Genomic DNA, 25,236 nt, shown 5'->3' on the forward strand with positions numbered 1-25,236 from the left:
AGAACACGTGAAATTGTCCACTGGAACATAGTGTGAACAGGACGAAAGCTCTTGGACTTAGTCTTTCAAGTGAAGAAAGAAGAGATATTTAAATCATCTTTCATTAGGTTCATCCTTCTGAACAGTTGCTTGAAATATGTTACAGTTATTGTAGAAAATACAGAAAAATAATTTGGAATATTCTTTGCAACATTTACATAAAGCTGGCAATAACAGGCAATGTCTTGTGTGTGTGGTTAGCTTATTCACAATTGCTTTTTGGCTTATTGGAGGAAAGAAGAATAGTGGGTTATCAGCTGAGAATATTTCTTCTGTCAGGGGAATCCTTTTGTAAAATAAAAAGCGTTAGACTTGTCTTTTTTTTTTATTGCCCAAGACATCCGGTTTACGTATGCATCAGCAAGCGATAACTGTTGTTTACATGCCTTGTACAGACTTCTATCAACCTACAGAGAGATGTATGGCTGTATTGCTCTGTAGGCTGAGCACTCTTAAAGGCTGGCTTGGAGAGTGTGCTAAAAAATACAGTCCAGTTTCTCTAATGGGTTAAAAATGTACTTCATGCTTGTAAGGCAGTAAGTTTCAGTAGTTTGTTATGCAAGGTTGATTGTTCAGATTACATGTCAAGACCAAACTGCTGTTGTTTTGTTTGCTTATACTTCTGTGATGTCCAAGCTCAGATAGTTTGTAACTGAATGCTCTGAACAGTTCGACTAGAATTCTCTAAAAGCTTTAACTGGTTTCAGGTTGAGTACCTGCTAACCACAGGTAAGTTTGAAGTGTGGTGATGAAGAGTGCTGTTGTATTTCAGCCTTAGAGACATTGTTATCTCATACATTGGGATATCTTTTATTTTAGGTTTTTGAAAAGCAGTCAAAGCCCCTTAGATTCTTTTCCCTTATTGAAAAATATGCGGGGGGGGGGGGGGAGAAGTAAGGTAGATTGGGGGGGGTGTTTTGATATCTGCTTTGGTAACAAACTGTGCTTCCTTATCTGTCACTTGGTCTGCTTGTGCTTCTGTTCCCTTCCTGTGCTATAGAGGTAGTGCTTTCTTCACGTTGTTAGAAGCACATCTTAATGTCCTATGGAATTTGTATACTACAGTGGTGGCATTCATAACAAATACCTAGGAGACAAACTCATGGTTGTTTGTTTTTTTTATTCTTAGCTGCAGGAGCTCCCAATAAGAAGTGGAAAATGTTTCTTGACCTCTTGATTCGAGGGTTTGTATTTTGCTGGGCCTTACATTTGGGTAGCTTGGTTTCCTTACTTGCTTAGAAAACCGATAAGCAGCATGTGGCTTTCAGTACAGCCTGTGACTAAGCTTGCTCACTTGACAACATCAGAAAACATAAGTAAGTTTTTCTTGCATGGGGAAGAACAAGACTGCTGGAATAATCCCTGGATCAGTGATGGGGGTGCATAGCTACATGATGCGAGAGATACAGGTTTCTCATGTTCCAGATCCAGATGTCGTTCCCCTTCACAAGCCATACTTCTGCAATCGAACATGTTGCTACCCACGTGAGGGTTATGTCCTTAGTTTCGGGCTCTGCTCTGATCTGTCGTACAAGTTCCAGATATGTACCCAGTCCCCATCTCTATGGTGTGGCTGGTTTGGTTTTTTTTTTCTCCTTCCTTTGGAGTTTCTGCTATGGACTTAAGAAGCCTATCTGAAGAATGTTATTGAAACTTCTTTAGATGAATCTGTTGTTCCCGAGATAAGTTTTTGGGGGTATTTTGTTTGGGTTTTTTATGTTATTTTTATCAAAAAGTTCCCAGTGGTCTCAGGTCTGCCTACATAGCTTAATCTGCTCTCCTCCCCAAATATTTGAATGAAACAGGAGACACAATCTGCAAACAAGTGAAAGCTTTCTGTTTTAAAACCTAGTTAATTGTTAATATTGTAGTGTCTGGGCAGAGCTTTTCTGACAGCTTTTGTAGTTTCATACTTGCTTTCAGTGTTTTTTTTCTAAGGGTTACTCTCCCATTTATTTGGGAGAAGATTGTGGGTATGCACTGCTATAATCCCATGAGCACTTGTTGCTGCTTTGCTGGTGAGGAGGATGGCTCTGCTCTTCCCTGGCAGCTTCTTACTCTTCTGTGCTTTCCCCTTCTGTTGTGCTTTGTAAGCACTTCAGCAGCTACTCGACCACAGTTAAAGACTGGTCTGCATTAAAATTAACCTGGCTTTTGTTCTAGGTTGGAGTGAATCTACACGAAGTGGCCTCATGTAGTCTAGTGTTCTGCCACCACTGAAAGAGTTGGTTGTACTCTTCCCCTTCTTTCTGTGCAGGGAGTACAAATGCCAGGCTGGGAGGCGAGGGAGGTTCCTGGGTTTCCCCAGCCCCCGACCCAGCTGGATTGTCTGCTGTGGTGCGATTCCTTGTGCCGTTCCGGTGCTCACAGACTTTGAACTAAGCTATTTCAGCACGCTGACCCACCAGAATTTGCCCACTACTTTGTGGAGTAGTTTTCTTCCTGGGTTGAACACCAGTGTCAGCAGCGTGGAGAAAGTGAGGCTGTGACAACCCACAGTTTGGTTTGGATGGCTAGCTTTAACCCAGCTCATCTTCATCTGGGCTGCCATTGCAGCTACATAAATGTTTGCTAGCACAAAGAGGAGGGAAAATGTTTGTATGGAAATGAATAGGCAGATGCCAAAGGAGGACAGGAGAGCTTTAGTGGTAGTGCTGGCTTAATACGCACAGGGAATTGCAGTATAAGGGAAGTAATGCTGCTGATCATGTGTATGCAGTGGTCAAACTAACAAAGGATGCTATTTGAAATAGTGCAATAGGATGTTTTTCACAGTAAATGCTAAAAAATTGTAGCAGTTACTTGTTTATTATATGTAATTACAAGTTTGTTGACAGATAAGGTTTTTTTAGCTGTTGGTTTTCCTTTTAAAATTGTAGTGGAAGCCTAAATTACCCAGAACTTGCCAAGGCAAGAAGGATCTCCTCATAACTGGTATGTGGGCAAGTGGTTGGTTTGTTTGGTTTTTGTCCTCCAGCCATTCTTAAAAAGAAAACAGCTAGCAACTCTGTTATAAACATGGCAGTGGTGACATGAGTTTAATCTTTCTTCCCATGAAAAAAAACATAAAACCCCCTAAAAACTGTAACTGTTTAATATAAAACTCTCATGTCCATATCACTTGATGTGTTACTTTAAACACATAGGAGTTGCTAATTTGTGTACCTTGCCTGTTTTTCTGATATGCTGTACACAGTTGTACATATGGTGCATCACATAGGGAGCATTTGCTTAACAGAATGTAGAGTAATGGGAAGGGAACGGTGTGCGTTGGTTAAGTGAATTATGGTTGCCTTGGGAACTATTATTTTGAATTTTGCTACTATAGATGGTTAAATTTGTGGTGAAGAATGCCTGATACTTTTTAGTATTCCTTGTAACCGATGAAAAGACTGGATACTTACGCTAGTTATGTATTCAGCATTTGATAAGGAGTGAGGTCAGGGGTTTTTCCTTGCTGTAGTTTGCTATTGGTATTGTATTTGATAAATCTGGAACCATGATCCTCTGGGAAGCGTGCAGACAAACTGCCTCCATATCTTGTCTTCTGTAGAGAATGGGAAAGAGAATAGAAATTATTTTGTCTTGTGTTCCACATGCATATTTTGTTACTGTGTTAAAATTATTTGCTTTTGCTCTGCTGTTACACAAGCAAACATGGTGAGTTTGCAGTCTTAGATGATTAATTTTTCCACTTAGCTTTGTTAATCGTAGCTTTCTTATGGATTAATCTTTTTTTGTTTCATGACATGTATTTTTTTAAGGCAATCTCTAGCTCGGTAAGCTTAAACAAAAGACTCTCTGTTGAAAAAAATGCAGTGCTGAGTGATTTTGTAATTCTTTGCTTTATGACAAAACAAACCTTTCAATTTTGGAGACAAAATGTAGAGTGTCAGAGAGAGTAAGAAAACAGGAAATGCACAAAATGAATGACACTATTTTACCCATTCTTGAAATGGTAGCAAAATTGAAGGATTGCAATTAATTAGGAGAACTGTAGTACAGTAAGATTGCCTACGTGCAATTGTCGTCTTTCATTTGATAATATGCCAGCAGTATGGGATGAATCTTGGGTATACATATGCTTCTATGAAGACTTTTCTAGCAAATGAGAGAAAACACATCCAGTGTCAAGAGTTTCTTAAGAACTGCATTTCTTATCTTTTTGTGCCATTGATCTTTGTGAATTTCAGTTGCCTGGAATAGTTGATGTGCGCTTGTATGTACTTGGCAAAAAGGGGTGGGAGAACACAGCAAACAAGGAAGTGAACTAGCATGTTCTTTGGGTTTTTTTTGGTTATAAAATGACCCAATAAAATTATTTGTTTCTCTAAGATTTTTGTTTTCCTTTGAAATCAACTTAGGCAAACAAGTGATCTTTACTTTCTTAACTGTAGCTTGTTTCTGCTTTGCAGAAGTAGCTGTTCTATGTCACTTGCACTAGCAAGCAGTCAAGAATCTGTGGGAAGTCTGAGCCTTACGTTTTTATGTACTGTATTCAATCTTGAAATAAGTTTCTTCTATTTGTTGGGTTAATGTCCAGAACATTAAATGAAGAGTGGGTTTTTTCTGCTTGCAAAGAATAGTTCTGGTGCCAGTGCTGTGAACTAGCTACAGCAGAGGGATCAACAAGACTGCAGTCAATTTAGCACCTACAATGATATTAGCAAAGGTTGTCACTTCTGTTTCCTGTGAAGAAAAAAAATTAAGAATTGCATATGAGCTATGGATTCTCCCAAGAGAGAAGCAGAAAACATGAAAGAGGGAGGCTATGTGTGAATTTTTATCATTGCTACTGGAATGACTGGGAAAAATAAGGGCTCGTTCTCTCTGTTGAATGGGAAGGTGAGTTTTGATGTTATGTCAGCAAAAAGACAAAGGTTGAATAAAAAGCTTTGACAAGTTGGTTGTCCTGGATTCTTAACAAAGATTCTTAATGACGTTGTTATCATGAGTTGTTACATTTGCTTCTGCTTCTAATATTTGTTTATGGCTGCGAAATAAGCTTTGTCCTTGGAAGAGAGTTATGTCTTAGTTGTCCAGATAATAAGAACCTAGACTACCCTCAGTAATGCAGATCCTATACAATTTTTGCACAAACTCATCCCATAGTCACTTATATTGCTGCTGCTCAGTTGGTTTTGATAGACTGCACAGTTTGTCACAGAGCTGTTCGGGTGCATGTCCTGAGCTGGATTCTGGGCGAACATAACTGAGGTGCTGAGACACCCTCTGATTCAGGTGCATCCAGCTCATTGTGGGTATGTGGTGCTTTAACACAGTGCAGCGATCAACTAGGGCAGCTGAGTCACAGCAGATAACCTGCGAAGGCTACAGGTCAGCTTTGATGTCCTGTCACATATAACAACACTGTTAATCTCCAGTCCCCAAAATTATAAATTGACAGTTGGCAAAAGCTTCTTTTGTGTATACAAAGTTGTCTTAGATGTAGTAGAGAGGGAAGCTATCAGCTAGGTGATCTTGCAACATAAAAAAAACCCAACTTTTTGCATGGAGACACACAATTAAGGCTTTGTGTATAATTATTTCTTCTCTTATTAATTCTGAGAATGAGATTAACCTTCTGGATCTGTTTCAACTTGGACAGTGTAGAGGTGACTTGTCCAACTGGTGGGAGAGCATGTTTGCCATGGAAGTCAAATTGGGAATGGTATCCTGTAAAGGCAGAAAGGTGTATATTGAGCAGCACAGGGGGTGTGTGCAAAGATGTGTTCCTTCCAGGTGGCCTTGGTATGCTGTCTGGAATAAAGCATCTCCAGGGATAGAGTAAGATATTTACTGTATCTGTGTTGCTTTCATGCTATTGAAAACAAAGTTGTAACAGAGAATGTGTAGTCCTAGTCACTGCAATGCTTTTCTCTGGCTAGTCCTATCTGTAAGATATTTTTTTGAGGTGTTTGTCTGAAAGCTGAACTGTTGGTTTTCTTGTGTACACCTAAAGAAATTTATCAGTTTGTGTTTCAGAAGCATTTCAACCTTTTTTGTTATGATAAATGAGACTTCAGAGGTCTGAGAAGCCTGCATTTGAAGTGGTTCACATGGTACTGGAGCAGAGATGAAGATTTCACTGAAATTCCCGTTTCTTCTATTAAATTGATCTCTTGACTCAATTTCATTCCACAAAAGCCAGTCAGCTATTGCATGGTTATTTAAATAAATTTTCCCCAAAAGGAATACAGAGGTGCTTTATCTGGAGACTAAATAGGGAGGAAGGGGGTAATAGTGGTTTTTGGCATCTGAACCATGTCATGGTTTGCCTGCAGGCAAGCTATTTATCTTCAGCTCAGTCCTTCTGTAAGTAAATATATTCTGTACTTGTTAAGTGTTGTCATGTTTAAGGCTGGTAAAGCTGCTGAGATCTGCAGCTAGAAGCATGTTTTCTGGTGAATCACTGCAATATAACTGTTTGTTGAGCTATTTTTACTTTTCTTTCAATGCTCCATTGGACTCAAAAATGAAGAAAGCCAACTTAGATTTCTAGGATAACTTTAAAAAACAGTAGTGGCCATAATGGCTTTCACTGCTGTCTGAATCTTGACAGCGCTATGCTGAAGCATTGCATTTTATGGTCTTAGATTTTTATCTGGTTTTCATCTCTGCGTTATTCTAACTTTGAAAATAATCATATGATTGCATAAGACGCATAAGGAATTAAGTTTTTAGGACAAAGTTATTTTCTGTACCATGTTAGCATATTTTTTTTAAATGAAATACCCCACTGAAATCAGTGTTGTTCGTGGTTTTGTTTTTGTTAGAATGAACTTTATGTATTGTACCTGTACTTTATTATATGTACACCTGCGCTGCTGAAGTGTATATGTAATGCACCGCAAAATGATTGTGCCTCCTGATTTGCAAAGTCTCAATAAAATTGGTAGGTTACAATTCTGTTGTGATTAACCTTAGCTCATAAATACAGTGCTAAAATGCACTCTTGCTGAAGTTGCTGGCACCAAGCCTTATCTTAAAAGGTGCCCAATATGACAACAGACTGTTAAAAGTCTGTGGGGAACTCAATACCAAGCCTGTGATGGCAGTTTTCATGCTTGTTGTTTTAATTTAAGAGTGTTCTTGGTATGATATCGCTGTGTCTTCTAAGTCTTCTGTAGCCCCGCATTCAAGAGGCGTCCAGAATTTGGCAAGCAAGACCTTTATTTCAAGCTATATTTAAAGGCTGAAATCTGTGTTTCTTGGGCCTAGTGATAAGTACGCTTGACAGTTGTTTGTTTGTTTTGTTTTTTAATCAAGTTCACTACATATATATATTCATTTTAACTTCAGATTCTTAATGCTTTAATTTTGGCTTCCTAAACACTGCAGGAAATAAAATAATTTGAAGTTAATTTAGGGGTTATTTTTTTTTGTTCTCACCACAAAGTTTGCATAGACCATAAGGTTAAAAATGCTTCATTAAATGTTAAGGCCCTAGAATCTACAAACCCAAATATTGAATTGTTCATGTCAGTGAATACCTTCAGAATGTATTTAATGATCATAAGAATGCCTGTGCAGTTTTGGTTTTCAGCTTTTGTGCTACTGTATGGTGTGAAGATGACTGAAACGGGTGTGCAAACCAAGGGAAGGGTGAAGGGAAATGTTCTGATTTTTGGTTTCTATTTTATTTTTAGTTTGCGTGAAACTCTGCTTGAAAGTAGAACGTTGTTTCCAGTTAAAGAAAGCAAACTGGACTGCCTTGAAGCATTCTGCTGCAATGAATGTTATTTCAAGTTCTTTCCTGGAAAGTTGCTATAAGTAAGGTGTGTGCTAAAACAAGCAGTGTTTAAGACTTTAACCTTACCATGATAAAGTGACCTTCAACGCTTCTTTTTAAGAGGAAAGGAGGATGTACAGATGTGTATGGAATGTCTTTCTGTGGTCAACAGCATGCATTTGTTGGTAATCAGAGCATAAATGGCTATCCTAATTACTTGTCTATTTCTTCCTTCTTAGCCTGGACATGCCAGTCATTTGAAAAATATACGTGTCAAGGTTCTTTTACTTCTGCAGAACATTGCAGTTAGATCGGCAGGCAGCATTCACATAATAGTAATGCCTTTGCTCTTCTGTGCACTCTGGAATTTACTTAGCACCGGTGAGGATTAGACTCTTAAAGGGCACCGAGTAGTTCTTGAGAAGCAGATTTTATCATCAGCTTGCTGATCCTGGTCCATCTTCAGAACGACATGGAAGTCTAAGGTTTTGGCTTGCTGTGAGCCACAAATAGCAAACACTGAAAGTGTCGACTGATGATTGAAATATCTGTGCAAATTTGAAACATGCACACGGCTTGAAATGCAGACCAATACTAGTAAAATGGTATGGTTTTGCTCCCTTCTTAATGGCCATTTAACTAGCATGTGAGAGCTAGGTAACAGCTGTGAGCCATGCATGGGAAAGTAATTTGACCTTTAAGTGGTTTAGTTTTCTAGATACTAATGATTCTGGGTGAGTGCTTGAAGTTTTGTTTGGTTTTGGTTTTTTTGGCTAGAATGTTCTTCCTTACTAATCTTGTTTTGTAATTGATGGTATGTTTGGGCAATGTAGTATTTTCTTCTTATGGTGAAAAGGGGGTTGTCCAATTCTGAGTTAGATATCTGAGTGTTTTAAAATGCTGGTTTTCTAGCAAGCAATGCACTCACATGTACGTGTAATGTAATTCAACCATTTCCAATTTGTATGACATGCTGCTTTCATCAAAACTTAGTTGTGGCTTTTTTCCTCTTTCTGTCTAGCTTCTGTTTTGCTTGAAAGGTTCTCTGTGACTCATGGGGATTTTTGCTTATGTACCATGTCTTTGTTAGTTTGATTGTAAAAATTGCTTTTGTACTCGGTGTGTGTGTAATCTAATTTCTGTGGTAGCATGCTGTGATTCCTTGTATGTGAGAATTAGTTTTGATGTGAAGAAAACAGCTACAGGTCACAGGATAGCTAAGTGTAAAAGTGTATTTGTAACAACAGTTGAGCTGAAGGAAGATGTGGTCATGTTGCGTGCATCACTTCTAAAGCTTTGGGTATGATCGACTAAAGATTTTTGTGGTGAAGGCAGTGTATTTCATATCAATATGTTGGTAAAACATTTCTGTTTTGAAGACAATAGGACACAAATTTTGAAAACTTAAGTAAAATACCTTGTTTGTTTGTTTTTTCCCAGCATGTCTACAAATAATATCTTCTGTTTGTTCCTCTGATTTTTTTTTTTTTTTTGGTTCATTGTGTTTTGACTGTCCTTGTCAATATTTTGTAGTGTTATGTCAATGATAGCAGCATGGAGAGCTTAGTAACTGTTCCATGGTTGAATAATTGCAAGATGCTCCCCCGCCCTCCATCCCAAGAGCTGGAAGATTAGGAAGGGGAATGGTAGCAGGTCAATGAATTGCTGCTGCAGTGTTCCCATTGGATCGTACTTGGATCTCTTGTGGCATCTTCCATCTACTCAAGGCCTGGTAATTTTGAACTGTTTAATCTGTAAGTATTAATACAAAAAAAGGGGGGGGTTTAGGTCAGCAGCCTTCTGGAGTTTACATATTGCCACTATTGGAGAGGGCAGATAAGCAGAAGCTGAAAAATTTGACAAGCATTTAAGCACCTAAACTTTGATTGCATGTGGCTGACAGCATCTCATGCTTCTCAGATAAATCATCAAGGATCCATTCTGTATTTCCCCTACTTCCTCCTACTCCTGCCTTTGTTGTAATGAATGGATTTAGGAATTAAATAAATGATGTTTTTAAACCTTTACTAATTAAGAGAAATATGCTGACTTTATGAATATAACTTCATAAGAATATTCTGGGGTTTTTGAGTTTTTAAATCTTCAAATCTGAGCCATAGCCTGCCGATAGTCCCCTACTCCACCTTTATTTGAATCGGAAGTGATTGTGTTGCCACATTTTTATCTCGGCAAAGGAAATACCATGTGTTATCCCTTTTGTATTGGCTAACTGCTGATACTGTATTATTTTGGCTTTCCCCCATACATTTGCATTTAGAATCCATTGTACTTGTGGTGAACAATTACCTGTTAGGTTGTCCACTATTACTTTTCTGCCATTCACCTGACCCTAGTTTCCAGCCTCATTCCTGCCCACCCGGTTTAGTAAACCCTTGAAAGATACTGCAACTATTGGTGTTCTCCCTTACACTTTACACATTATTAGGCATATGCCTTGATTCTCTTAAAAGCTAATAATGTCTTCTTAACTTTATTGATATTTGGCTTTCCAAAGACTTGGCCTTTTGCAGCACCAAGGGTGTGTAGAGATGCTCAGAAGTCTGTTAATGCAAGGATTCTGATTCTCTGTTTTTGGGGAGCTGCAAAACTGTATCCTGCATTACATCCCTCAGGAAGAAAATTGAAATAATGAATATATGGTCATATTTCCATCTTCTTGTGGTTAGTGATGTAGTAACTAGTTTCACATATGTGATTTTTCTCCTGGACAATCACCCAGTGGTGACTTCTTGAGGGTAGGGATTTTTTGTGGTGTTTTGTCATTCCTCATACTTCTTTTTAAGGGTTTTTGCAGTTCCTAGCTCAGGAAGTTGAAAGTACTTCCTCTTGCTGGCTCTTAATAATGCTATGCTCAAGTGTGTGCATCTAGCCCAGCTTTAAAGAACTACTAGCTGCTGTATCTGGTAAAGATACTTGGTTTCAGTTAGCATTTGCTTAGCATGCAACAACAGTTTTACAGATCCCAAGAGAATCCCTGCTATTTTAGGGGCTATGTTGGACTTAATGCATTTATGAAGCTTTTGATTTGGGGGCGGGGGTTTTTGTACTTCGAGATAGGTGCTCATACAAAAGCTGTTACTGATTCGATTTGCCTGTTTTCTGGTGAAAGCGACACTTCAGAATTTAGTTTAAAATGAATGTTGCAAATGACTTAAGGCAGGTCTGATGTTCTTGAACCTGTCGAGTTATACCAGAGTCTTCCCATGGCTGAGTGCCACCAGGCCTGTGCTGTATACTAAGAACAGGAAAGGGACTGCTAACGGGGCCACAAATGGTGACGAGTCCCTTCATCCGCTGCTTCATTGTGATGATCTTGCTAACATGCAGCATCATCCCGGGACATCCTGTAAAGTTGGTCTCAGCAGCCTTATTGCTGAGTAATCTGAATTTTGGAACAGGTTTCCTTGCAGTACATAACCTCGCTGATGATTTTGTAACATATCCTCATGTAAGTGCTGCACTTGAACTGTTCATGATTGCAGACTGGAAGGTTAGCTATTCTTATCTTAGTGAAATGGGGCCATTTCTGGAGATGTAGTAAGATGAAGTTAGTTACTGTAAAATACAGGCATTGTTATGTCTTGCATTTTGTTTACTTGTTTGCATATCAGTGTGCTTTATTTTATTGATTCTTTTGATTTTCCTGTTTAGTGTGGCTGCTTTGCATGTTTTATCAACAAAGGTGTTGATGTAATCAATCTCAACACTTTAACAGTGTTAGTTTCTTAAAGATTCTGCACTGACATACTAGTGACAGAAAAGGGAAAAATAGATCAAAGTTCAGAGGTACCTGTCAGACACCATTCTGTATTTTTGCCAACAATGATGGCATTCTTCATCCTCTGTTATAAATCTCCTTTACCCTTTATGACTCTTCTTTGTGAATATCAAGCATAGAGATCTGTGCTGTGGGTAAGATGATCAGTGGTGGCTCACTCAAGATGAGCTTTTCTCCCTGTCCTCCTAACAGTATTCCGTATTTTTCAAAGTTGTTGCTCCAAGACATCACTGACGATATGCTTTAGTCCCTAATCTTTTTTATATATATTTGGCTGGTTGGGTGTCCTGAGCTATGCTGGGACAGTCTTTTTTCTAAACAAATCTTCATTATGTGAACTTCTTGAGCTTTTAGTGTAGTTGTATGGCCATTATTTTGTAGGCTAAAATTATCTATGTAGTAATCTGATCCTAGAATTTTTGTGGAGTTCCCCAGTCTGCTAGTGTGCTTATCCACTTCTTTGGTTTAGACTTTTTCTTCAGGTTTTGAGCTAAATAACTGTAAACACTTACTGATGTGTTTTTTTTGGGGGGGTTGTAGGTACAGCTCTTGCATTATCAAGAGACTCAAAGCTTAATTGCTGAAACAAAGGAAACTTTCAAGTCTTTTTAAATAGTTAAAACAATTCTTCCATCTTGAAGATCTCAAAGCTGTTAGAATCTTAAGAGGTTGGCATGCTTTTGCTGTTGGAAATCACTTTAGTAGAGGAGCTAGAAAAATGGAAAAACTGCATGTTTGGTATAAAAGCATTAGAAAAAAATAAACATCTGAACTGTTGAGAAATCCTGGCTAAATATCTAGAAGTAAAATCTGCTGGGATGTTGAAGCTGCCTTTGACAGCAGCCTCTCATATAGCTAGGATGAGATTTTCATTGTTGCATTTCCTGTACCTTTCAGTCATATCCAATAAGCAATGAAGATATGGAACAAGTGGGTTGTGTTGTGGTTCTTTTCTTGCTATTGTTGATGACACTAGCCTGAACGCATTAATGAAAGCCAACTGTAAAATGATGAGACCTAATAACTAAAATTTTCCAATGTGATGGCTGTAAACTGTTAATCCAGTAACCATGTGTAATGTTTCTTTTCTTTTAACTTGTCAGTTTCTTGTTCCAGTTTTGAATGTAGTGTGTTTCTTTTCCTTCTGCTTTCTGACTTGCAGGTGGTTTGTTTGAGGTCAGAATGCTGTTTAAAACCCTGACTCTGTGCATTTTAATATAAATATCCTTTCAACTAGATATAGGTATTTAATAACCATTTACGGCTTTATAACATAACCAAATGGTAAGAATGAACAATATAAATAACTGTTGAACTGTATAACTACTTAAATATATGCAAATACTTTATAGTCATACTGTTAAAAGATACTAAGAATGACCTTTTAGGGAATAACATGTACAAATGCAAACCAAAAGCAAGTAACTTAAAATTATTTGTCATTACTGAATCTGGTGATTTTTCCACTGTCTGATTTAGATGATTCCCTCCTTTCAAACATGGAGGCAATCATTATTTGGATTGTGGTTGACCCTAGGAGTCTAACTTCTGGATCCAGCCCCTTGTGCTTGTCCGTATAGAACAGGATGATGAGGGGTTTTTTTGTCCAAAATAGTTCGAAGTTGTAAGATCTAAGACACAAGCACATGCAGGTTGATGAGGAGACAATAAAGCCAACATAGCTCAGGAGGAGAGCTGGTGGCCTTAACACATGCTGAAAAGTCTGCTTTTACTATTCCTATTTTTGTGTAATCTTGTCTACAGTTAACCAATTTGACTTTAAGACAGCAGTGTGATACTATTACTAATGTGTCCTTAGGAGTAAGCTGTTTTGTCTAGCGCTACTTACCAGGGCTGGCATCACTGCAAGCTGTACTGGCATTACTTTGGGAGAAATGCTTTTGACAGCAGGTATTTCTGGCAGTGACATCAGATAACTTTGTATCTTTAAATGCCTGCCAGTAAGTGAGCTGTGTGTCAGTTTGACTGTCGGTCATCTGAACAAGTTCTTTCACAGCTCGGGCTTCTTGAGTATTATGGCAGTTTGATACGACTTGTACTTGGGAGGTGAGGGTAATCAGGATTGCACCCTTCACGATCAGAAAGGCCATGGACTGCTCCAGCACAGCCTCCGGAGCTCAGCATGGAAACTAGGTAGATTATAGCAGGGGATTTTCCCCGTCCTTCTACCTCATGGGTGAAATACAGCTGTTCTCTGGTTAGCTGCTGTGCAAAATGGAACCACAATGACTCTGGAGGAATCAATGTCACCTGAGCATTTGGTCAGTGTTTTTAGTGGCACAGTTCCTTAATTATGAATGTTGCTTAGTATGAATAACTCGCTATGCTTTTCCTAGCAAGTAGGAAACTGAATTTGCAAGGATACTGTCTTCTTGAGCTTATAATGAGTACTCGAGAGTATATACACATACCCATGCAGTGTGCTTGCCTGTCCAGTGCCCAAGCATGCTGATGGGGTCAGCAAGTGGGGAAAATGCCTTAAACTGATCTGTTTTCAGCCTCTGACAGTGATGCGGTTTTAGTGGGAATGGTAGATATGACCATTTCCAGCAATGTCTTTAAGATTTCTCAAGTGGGAAGTGACCCTGGCTTTGAATCTCACTGTAGTTTGAGTTTTCTTTAATATAAATTGGTCAGTCTTATTAGTCAGCTTAAAAAAAAATCTGTTCTCTTTCACATGGTGTTCTTTGTTTTGTGTTTAGAACACGTTTCAAATTAATCATGAATTTGGCCATTACATTTTCTTGTGAGTATTGAGAAAAAAAAATAATGAACTGCTCTTTTCACAGCCAGCATAGAGGAATTATTTGTTCATCTTGCAAGGGCAGGGCTTTGGCTCAGTCCTGGGGTAGGTGGGCTGTTGATTGAGCTTGTGGGGTTGTTAAAGCCCATCACTAGACAGTTGTTTGTTTTTTCTGGGATTTCCAAAATGAGGATTTGGCAAAAATGAACTTGTTAAATCTGGTATGGATAACAAGTCTCTTGAGGCACGATAACCTGCTAATCAATGTTGACATGTATATGAAATGCCATTATCATCTGTTGGATTTTTTTAAAGCTGTTTAACTCTTGCTTTATATTCCAGTAAGCTTAAATGTCTGAACAAGGTGCCTGTATCTTGTGGGGGGAACACTGCTTCTTTGTGTACTGTGTTGTCAAGAGTGGACTGGTAATCCACAGCAAGTCAGTGCCTTGATCTGACTTCAGTGGATGATGTTGAAGAGGTTTGATATAAATTCTTACTGAGAGTAAATTCAGCTTAATGTGTTATGATTTGAAAACATTTTTTTCATTATATATCTCCTGTGCGAGCACAATACCTTCAGTCTGAAAAAAATTCTGCTACTATATTTTCTTCTTTGGTAATACTATTCATAAAGCTTTGAAAATGTATGCTTTCTGGAAGCCAATAACTTTTTAAAATATTATTGCAGTACCTGCTCTGGTCATCACTGCCACAACTGCTAAAATGGAAGTGGTTTCAGCAGAAGTCAACAGCTTGCTCCCTGAGGAAATAATGGACACTGGTATAACTCTGGTGGAAGACGACAGCATTGAGGCAGTTATTGTGTCGTCGCCAATGGGAGATTCTATTCCCATGGAAACAGAACTGGAAGAAATAGTGAACATAAGTTCCACCAGCGACTCCTCAGCTACGACTACAGCTGCAGTCACCACAGAATCGGTTACTGCACCCAGCAATCACTCAGGCGACACGACAGCGAACACCACAACCCCAAAAACTGATGTGAATGCAGTAGTAAAGCCTACCTTTCCAAGTGGCCTCCATAAAATTGGTGCTCAGACCCCTGTCACTATATCAGCCAATCAAATTATTCTGAACAAGACCGCTGATATTAAAATAGGCAATCAGAGTATTAAACCAGATGGGCAAAAGCTAATTGTAACAACTTTGGGCAAGTCTGGCCAACCTATTGTTTTAGCATTACCCCATGGCCAGCTCCCGCAGGCACAGAAGGCCACATCCCAAGCCCAAGGTGGAGACTCCAAGGTACAAGGCCAGCAGATCAAAGTTGTTATTGGAGGTCGGTCAGAAGTGAAACCTGTTGTTGGTGTCTCAGCTTTGACCCAAGGAAGTCAGCTGATAAACACTGCAGCCCAGTCTTCTGTTTTGCAGACCCAGCAATTAAAAACAGTACAGGTAAAGTGAGTTATGTTAATGAAACATCTTAAAAACAATTTTGTTGCTGCAACTGTTGTCCATTTCCTTCACTGATTGACACACAGTTGCTTTCAACCTTTGCATTTATTCCTTCTGTTAAAAAATACAATGCTGCTCTTAGCCCATGCTTTCATCTGTGGATGCATTTACCATTTTATGCCATTTACCTCTAGCTACTGTCTAGAAACTTAGGATTTGCCTAGAGAAAGTGAGCTATTAAAATTCAGGAAATTTTAAGAGAATTTTCCCATTATTTTCATTTTATAAAAATAAATTCTACGTGCTTTCAGGAAGACTGAATAGAACTCTATGCCTGTTGTTCTTTGTTCAAAGTGTATGCTGCTTTACTCCTTTATGAAAGAGTAGTGTCTGCTTATTATGTTTAGTTTGTTTAGATAAACTCTCTGAAAAAACTCTCCAGCATTTGAAAAAGAACAGAAAGGTATATCTTGTCTGCCTCAAATCTAGCTAAGCTTGTTAATAGATACTGATAGACAGATATATGAGGCTAAGCAAGAGATTCATGGTCTACCCTATCATGAATGACAGGGGAGGTAATCCATGTCTTGAGTCCCTGGCTTAGAAAATGAAGTCATGCGTTTACCCCATCATCCTCAGGCCAGAACCAAGCCTCTTAACCTTTCAGTGAGTGGAAAAGGAAGCTGTGAATGCCTCTCTGCCTCCCAAGGGTCTTGTGTAACTTCTCTCTTATGTCTTCGTGAATCAGGTATTTCAGATGCAAGGCAGCACAGCAGTTTGACTTGGTGCTGAAAAGTGAGTTAGTAAAAGATTAGATGACAAAGAACTCTCTTCAGTTCTCCTTACATCCTCACTTTCATGGGGAATTTGCAGGTCATTAGAAAAACTCAATTAGCCTTGCTGTAATTGTGACATTTGAAATCTCAGCACTTGAGAAAAGTCATAATTGATACAGTTGAGCAAAATGTTCCTTGGAATCTGGCTCCCTCTCTGATTACAGTTTTAGAAGTATGAGGCTGTGGGGTGTAAATGTGGCAGGGCCTTGGGCTTCATCTATATCCAGAGGTTTATTACTGTCCCTTGGCAGCTTGTCCCAGTTTAGTTGAAACCACTGCCCTGGATGTGTGGACAAAACTACTGGGCAAGTGCATCTGCTTTCAGCCTCTGGCTCCTGTCTGTGTACAGGCTTAAAAACAGTGATGTGCCTGCTGGTGTACTGCTTTAGTCCAAGTGCACTAAGCAGGAGTTTGGCCTTGCAGATGACTCTCAACCAGGCGTCCAGACCCATTGCCATTGCTGTCACCAAGCTAGTTTAACTTGAATGTGTCTTGATGTGGTAACTGGCTCTGTGTTTCAGCAGTTAAATCTATGTGTCCATAGCATTGTTGCTACTATGGCAAGACAACTGCTAAGCCATCATTGTGGCTTCATCTCATCATGGAAAAGTGACCTCATGCACTCCCTAACCTCAGAGCAAACTCCCATTTGCAGCTCAGTTTCTTCATCTTCTCTGAAGTGTACTGTTTGCCTCTTCTATTTCTAGAGTCCCTGATTTTTCATATTATGCCAAATATAAATTACATAGGGCATGGCTACATGGACAAGCTCCCATGAAGTCATCTAGGGAGTGGATTTCTAGTATGTTAGCTCCTTTGTGGTAGCTGGCTATGTGGGTATTCAATCCAGCAGTAAATGTGAGGTATGCATGTGCCTTTTTCTGTATGAATAGAACACTGTTTGACAGCTGAAAACAAAGTTCAGCAGTAGAAACTTGCTAGTTCATCTTATTTAGTGGAGAGTGCTTAGGAAGACACAAATTGACCCTTTAAATAAAGATGCTTGCAGATAAATCTCTTTAGGGGGAGATAAATCTCTGTAGGGGGGAGAAGGTTGGTGTGTGTTTCTAAATATAATAATTTTCTTACAGAAGAGCTTGTTGCACCAAGAAATATTTTTGCAGTGTAATTCAAAGTAACTTGCAGAGAGCATGCTTAGCTTACATAGGCAGAGAAATAACGTTAAGCTTCTTGTGATGAGTACAGGCAATGGCAGAGGGCTCCAGAGAACTTGCTCTTTCTGAAGCATCAAAGGGGTGGTCTGGCGTCTTGATTATTCCCTCTGGCTTCTCCAGTCTCTACTGAAGTGGGTAGTTAGTTTCCCACTGATGCCTAGAAGGCTTTTAGAGGTGGCTGGGGTTATCAGCTCCAGTGGCAAAAACCTCAGAAAAGCTCGCTTGGCAGCAAGTAAGAGCAGGAGTGCACTGCCTGCAGTTGGGGGCTAAGGGCTGTTCCTCACCTATAACCAACCACATTTGACTTTTGCCATGTTTCCTAAGCCCTGAGGAGATTCACACATTGTTAGACCTCCTTCTTTGTGGACAGACAGTTCACCCAAAAAGCAGGGGGGAATTTATCTGAAGAGGATATTGCAAGTTGAGTCTGAGGGAAGCAGGGCTACTTGTGTTGACCAACTATCGTTTTGGGACTTTTACATTTTTTTCTGAAATACATGTTAATGGGTAGCTAGTATTTTACACGTACTCGTGTAAGTCATTTAAGCGCATTTATTGACTGTTACTGGGAAACGACTGCTGTTGTCCAGAGCTGGCTGTTCCTGCTGGATGTTGATCATGTTATGAGCCAGACTTTGCCCTCGCTTCAGAGAGTAAAAGCAATAGCAGTTGAGTTGCCATAAGGTATTGTAAGGTAAGATTAATTTCAGCAGAAAGGGAATCTCAAATCAAGCAGGTGAAATGTGGGGAATTTATCAGAAATTAAAATGTGTGAAAATTTGCAAAAAATTTACTGATAAAATGTCTGCTCATCTATCAGCTGTGTATGTGCTAAGAGAACTGAATCCTTGAAATGTTAAAACGGCTTTGAGTTAAATTTGTAAACTGGGATGTGAATGAAGCTTCCTTCTTCAAACAAGCCTTTATGTTTCAAGGCTTTAGTTAATATATCTCCCAAAAGAGTGGTTTTTTTTCTTCTCTGTTTCATTTTAAGCCTTGACTATTGTATGCCACCTGTAAAGCAGCTAATGTGGCCTGGGTACAGCATATTTGGGCAAATGACCTTCACCTCTCAATGGTCTGAGGTGGAGGTTTCCTCGGAGGAACACTTGTACTGTAACTGTGGAGCAGCACATGGCTTCCTTTAAATGAGGTCTGTTTTCTGGCACTGCCCAGTGTCAGAGCTCCTCATCGCTGGCTTCCTTTGGCTGGGCACAGCTCAGGCATGCGGAGGCAGTGTTTGCTTTCCACTGGAGGCTGGAGGGCTCCAGTGCCATAGCAGGGGGGAGCTCTGGCTTCCCCAGCCGTGCTGTGAGTGTGCTGCTGGGAGCTGAAACAGCCTCACGTGTGCCCTTTGTGGGGCAGCTGGGGAATTAGTTATGTGCTACTGAATACTTTGAATGTTTTGGTGTTACTCTACTGTAAAGGAGGTGTTTTCAGTCAGCAAATTCTATAAATAGAGTTTTGTGTAGGAAACTATAACATTCAGCCTACTCAGTTGCTTCAGTTAAGCACTCACAACTTTCTCAGGCTGTTAAAAGTAGCTTGTCATCTCTGTATCTTTTCATGTCACTGAGATTTCTCCAGTTAGCTACTTGAGTAACAAAGGTGGTTCTCTGCCTTTGAGGGGTGGCTCCCCACATGAATGACAATGTTGTGCCTCTCTGATACTGCTGGAGTTGGTGGCTGGTGCCCATGGGATGTGGCTGTACATGTGGTGGAGAGGCCGTGTGGGCCTGACCTGTGGGGTGGGTAAGTGTAAGGGCTTCAGTAATGCCTTCTGGTACGCTCACTTGGGCTCGGGGAAAATCCTAGCAATAGTCCACATCTGCAGGCAGCCTCTGCAGTCAGCAGGTTAAAACAGTCTTTGAAAGAAGTCAACCTCTTAATTGAACTATTCACTGGCTGGATGCCAGTATATAGAAACTATTAGGATAAATGCATCTGGTAGTTAACTTCTGTCAGTGTGGAAAAGAGGAAGAAATCTTGTTTAAGACTTTCAAGACTATAAAACCCTGCTTATAAAGACTTCAAGTTGAAGTGATCTGTCTTATTGAATTGTACATACACATTCCTGGTCCAGCTGTGTTTCAGGAGACTGGATCACAGAAGGAGAAAAAGACCCCCTTGTACCTGGATGTAGCCAACTGATTCATTCTTGGCTAGTGGGTACCCAAAACTTTCAGGGACTGATGATCCACGTACTTTGAGAACTGTTGCAGAATGCTGTTTTCCCATTTGCAGGATAAAAGTGTGCTGCTATGTCAGAATAGCTCAAGGGATGTTTCAGAACCGTAGTTGTCATATTTAAATCACTCAAGGAACAAGTTTTGTCCTGGTTGGCTGAAAAAGAAGTAACTTTTTTTAAAGCTTCAAATATTAACAGTTGTGTATTTAATTTTAACATTTTCATATAGACCAATGGCATGTAAGAAATAATTTCAGCATCCTGAAGGTGAGATGTGTTTGCACAGAGAGTTATCTTACAAAAAAGCTGTAAGGGATTTGGCTATCATACTTTGGTGGCTGGTTTTCTAAAGTGGCATGGTTCTCTCCGTAGTGAGAAATGGAGGTGAAATGCGAGATAAGCAGCTATTCTTCTATTTATATATGTGCAAGTATTGCCCTTTTTATTTTCTAATGTATTTAACAATACAATAATTTAGATCCAAAATGCTCAAGTTACTTTAGATCTTTTTTCCTCCATCTTTCAGATTGCAAAGAAGACCCGAACCCCAACTTCTGGCCCGGTGATCACCAAGCTGATCTTTGCAAAACCAATCAATAGCAAAGCTGTTACAGGGCAGACCACTCAAGTGTCACCAGTCATTGCAGGTTGTACTACTTTGACTTGTGCTTTACCATTTTATACAGGCTGTTCAAAGAGGTGGTGATTTTAGAAATTTTTCTGTCTGTTGGTACCTTTACACTTTGCTCGTTTAGAATTATCTTTGTGATTGTAGAGTTTGATCATTTTGCTTTTACTGTAAGATGCTTTTACTTTCTGCATTTTGTGGAGGAGAAGAAAATACCTCACAGACAGAGAAAAGGCTACTTCATAGAAAGTATTTCTAGATACAATATGTAAGTACACAGGGGAAAAAGGAGACACATGCTCTTGTATTACTTTAATCTGCTTATAGTTGGACTTAAATGTAATACATGCAAATAACAGAAAAAATGTTTGCATGAAAAAAAGTGAATAAAGCTGTGTTGCTTCTGTGATGTCCCTCACCTACTTCAAAAATAAGCATTCCAGAAGAGTCTAAGAAAGTAACTAAGGCAAATAAGAAATGGTTCGTCTCTTTGGAAAACAAATCTATGTTTGTGTCCTTTAAAAAAAAAAAACAAAACCAAATCAAAGAAAAAAAACACAGTGTAATCATTTCTTTGTTATGGCAGTGGGACTGATGTGTCCCTTGCTAAATGTATCATTGCATGTACGCAGGTAACATCTGAGATGTGTAAATTATCTCAAAAGGACAAATGTAGGAAGCCAGAGTTGTCTTCAGAGCTTACACAGGTATCTTTCAACTGGTTCCAGATTGACCAACCCAAGTAGGCCTAAAATCCTTTTTCCACATAAACAAAGCCTTTACAGAACTGGGACTTGAGCTGGTTTTAAAAATGAATGCAACTGTCTCGTATATTCAAAACTTTGATAGATAGAAGTGAATGGCACATAACTGAAATGTAATCTTTTCCTTGAGTTGTCAGGCTGCGTGCACCCTGAAGCCTGATTCATGTTTCAAGTGAAAGAGGGATTCCCCATCTCACTCCCCAGTTTCTCCCCTTTCTCAAACAATTCCCTACCAAATGTACAGACCTGTGAATAAGAAGATTGCTTCACTGTGTTTATAAATATTTGAATTAAGCTGTTTGTTTAAGAAAAAAACAAGCAAACAAAAAACCCAACTCAAAAACTTTAAAAACCCTGAAAGGAGCCCCTTGGAGCTGCATTATATTTTCATCTTGGCAATACATGAAAATTGGTAAATCGTAAGGAACCACAACAAAAATAATACTAACAAGAGTATGTTTTTAAGTTTGCTGCCTCCAGAATGAAGGGAAATGTCCAAATCAAAACATGCCTATGTAATATTGACAAGCAGGTATGTTACAAAATAAACAAACTTCTAGCTTTTAAATAAATACGTTGGAAAATCAGGAGTCCCTGTCCTTGAGCCTGTGAGAGAAGCATCACTAGGAGGTAAAGATGCCTCTTTAATTGAGAGGGAAATATTTTTAAACATCTGCTTTTCCTCTTGCCATCTCAAACAGCTAGCACAGCTTGCTGGCTTTGAGAGGCTCGCATCATTTGGGGGAAGGCGTAACATTTGTGTGTTGCATTTTGATTTCGTATGTGTATTTTTATGAATCTGATAAATATTTTTAATTGCCTGGAAATTTCTGCAAACTGAGGTGGAAGTTGTAGATTTGAAAGACTGGTGAATATAAGCAGCCAGATTCTGTTTAGGAAGCTGATGCCAAGGGACGCAGAGGGGATGTAGTGAGAAAGGGAAAGCTGTCACCAGAAAGAAACAAACTCAAAGCATCGAATACTGTAGATGGTAAAATTTCCACAGATTCTGACACTTTTCAGGTTGCATGTGGCTTTAGCAGCTGCTGGCAATTATCTGCACTGTTACTTAGGCTGCACAAAAGTGAAGGTTATTTTAGAGCATGTACACCTCAGAGGAAGACGGCTTTCAGTGAGGATGATACTTTTTTGTGTTAGTTGTAGTTGACTTAATTGTCATGCCACTGGTTGGTTTTGGATGGAAAAGTTATGCTGATGCGTGTTTGTTTCTTATTTTGATAAATGTAGTACAAGAGAATGGGTGACAGAGAAGCTATGACAGAAATGAGTCTGAGCTAAAGTGCAGCAGAGGAAAGCTCAGTAGTCAAGCACTCTTTGGAAAGAAACTTAGAAGTATGAAAAAAAAGAAAAAAATCTGTTTTCCATTCTGGGAGTTTTGCAATATTCCTAAGGTTGACTTCATGATTTGGAGCTGCTGGTTTTGATGCTTAACCTTTTTTGCCATTGTAAAAGCAGATAGATTGTAGAGTTACACCACCACCCATATTTTCACAGGAGTGTCATATATTCTGTTAGGCAGTGAAAAAAACAACAACCAACACAGAGAAGGAAGAAGAAAAAAAAACCCAAAGAACTTAGAGTTGAGCATAGACAGACCAAACACCTTTCTCTTGGTCACTGTAACACAACTTGTTTCTGATGGCAGAGGTTTTAAAAGGAAGTAGCCCCCCTCAGATGCTCAGTTTCTCTGCACATTGGCAGCAGCCCAGGAAGTTCCTAGGAAACTTCCAGCTGGCTGGGTGCTTGCACAGCCCAGGTGTATTGGAGGGCTGTGCACCTCAGGATGCTGTCCTGGCTTTAAAGAATTTTCAGCTGAATGTCATGGAAAGCTCAATGTACATTTTGGCTTTTTTTAAGCACGAATGAACTGTCTTTTTTATTTGCAATAATGCCAATTATTTTCTTTTTTGTTGCTAAACCTGACTTAAAGAATGCCGATGTCCTTCCTACCAGGTAATACTCTCAGAAGTAGGGATCAGTTGGATGATATGCAGAGAAAACTTTGCTTTAAATGTTAATGTAAACGGGGATAACTTGAGCTGATGATATCTTTGTTGTTTATAGGTAGGGTTCTTTCACAGTCTGCTCCAGGAACGCCACCAAAGACAATAACGATCTCTGAGAGTGGAGTCATTGGATCATCTTTGAGTACAACAACACAACAGACACCGAATAAAATAGCTATCTCGCCACTCAAATCCCCTAATAAGGTAAGGCCCTGATTCTGGCTACAGCCTTCTATCCCTCCTGCACAGTGGTCTGAATGGAGCTCTCTGTCTTTGCTGCAAGCTGTTTATGATCCTGCCGCTCCGGGGTCTCCACTGCACATCGCAATGCTCTGCAGCAATGGCCTAAGCTAGATTTTTTTGCAGTTGGCTCTCTTAATGTGGTTTGAAGTAAACTAATGCTGTAATGCATATTTCCTATTCCTGCCATTTCTTGCCATTCCCTAAGCATCTGTTCCGAGAGCAGCCTGTTCTCTCTTAGCCAAGTGCTTAAACAGTATCTTTTTTTAATGCCTTCATAAAATATCAACGGGCTGTTTAAGAGGAGACCTCAATGATGTTAATAGGTCAGCACTTATTAACCATTTCCTGCTACTGCATAGATAATTTAGTCTTCCCTCATCATGTCTGAAGTAAATGAGGTTTGCAATGGTCCTTGACAAGTACAGAGCTGGAGATTGGCACAGGTGGGCAACAGATAGAAAACGTAACTCATCCATCGTTAGCTGTGTTACAGACGAGTGTCATGATGACGCTTGTATTTTAGATTTGGTAAAATTGTCTTGAGAAGAGGAATATTGCTGGAGAAAGGAAGAGTCGGGGAGCAAGCAAGATGCATAGTGCATGCAAGCTAAATATCATGTTTAAAAAGTAGCCTAAGAGTGAAGAATACTCTTAGGCCATGCTTTAGCTATGTAATGTTGTACAAATGGAGTGAAGGACTTGTGTTTGAGAATTATTAGTGAGGGAAGCAGCATGAGGAAGAAGTAAAAAAGAAAAATATATAAATCTAGAATCAAAATTAACAATAAGTGGGAGTGAAAAGACTCAAGATGTAACCCTAAGGAATTTACTGTAGATAAGTAATTCTAAGTATCTTTTAAAAGGAAATGGTTTCAAAAATTGGGAGTTTTCTTAAAACATGAAGGAAATTTAGAACAAAAAGTAGAAAACCAACCTTGGAAGGGGTGTGACTATATAGAATAGAGTAGTCAAACACTGCACTCTGCAGAAATGTGGTCAGAAGACTGGATCTCTATGGGAATCTGGAAAGTAGATTTGAAAATACAGATGTTCTTATACTTTGGCTGAATGAGTAGTGTAAGGTGAGATTTTTTTTTTTCCTGCCCCCACCAGCTCTCTATCCTGACAGTGCTCAGGCTTCAGTGGGCTAGTTTCCTTAAAAGAAAGAAAGAAACAAACTAATCCAAGCTGTGCTAGCTTTCAGCAGGGGCCTTTTGGTGCTGGAAACCAGCAATGTCTTGAAGTTTCTAACATGTCTATGTGCTGCTGTTGCACAGTTGGACCCATGTGAGTTCTGATAAAATACAGCACCCTTGTTCACAGAAAGAACTCTTTGTACTGATGGAGAACTGTACTTTCACAAGGAGGGGAATGTATATGTACAGGGTCTTTTATCCTGTGCAGAGATTTAAACTGCTTCTTTGTTTTGCCAAGCAGCTAACAGTGGTGTCAGTGGCCTCCCAGCCTCCCAACTCCCCCCAGAAGACGGTGGGCGTCCCACTGAATGTAGCGTTAGGACAGCAGATCCTCACAGTGCAGCAGTCAGCACCCTCCTCCCCTGGGAAGGCTATAGTCAACCACACAACCGCCCAGGTACAGACTGACTTTCCTTTGTCTTCTAG

At 39.5% G+C, this 25,236-nt stretch overlaps 1 protein-coding gene across 4 annotated transcripts in view; it reads left to right on the forward strand.

Annotated features, from left to right (window-relative positions):
• Positions 1-25,236, forward strand: part of LIN54 (lin-54 DREAM MuvB core complex component) — a 40,974-nt gene that overhangs the window by 1,650 nt on the left and 14,088 nt on the right. For 2 of the 4 annotated variants that reach the window (XM_069781682.1, XM_069781691.1), the window contains exons 2-5: positions 15,026-15,753; positions 20,479-20,599; positions 23,430-23,575; positions 25,052-25,207. In XM_069781682.1, coding sequence (XP_069637783.1) covers positions 15,061-15,753; positions 20,479-20,599; positions 23,430-23,575; positions 25,052-25,207 — 1,116 coding nt within the window. In that variant the 5' untranslated portion in view covers positions 15,026-15,060. Of the gene's footprint in view, positions 1-7,617; positions 7,813-15,025; positions 15,754-20,478; positions 20,600-23,429; positions 23,576-25,051; positions 25,208-25,236 lie in introns of those variants that run through there. The other 2 variants (XM_069781673.1, XM_069781701.1) reach the window with 2 other exon arrangements.

This window comes from Haliaeetus albicilla, chromosome 1, assembly GCF_947461875.1.
Source record: "Haliaeetus albicilla chromosome 1, bHalAlb1.1, whole genome shotgun sequence".
In the NCBI taxonomy this organism is placed as follows: domain Eukaryota; kingdom Metazoa; phylum Chordata; class Aves; order Accipitriformes; family Accipitridae; genus Haliaeetus; species Haliaeetus albicilla.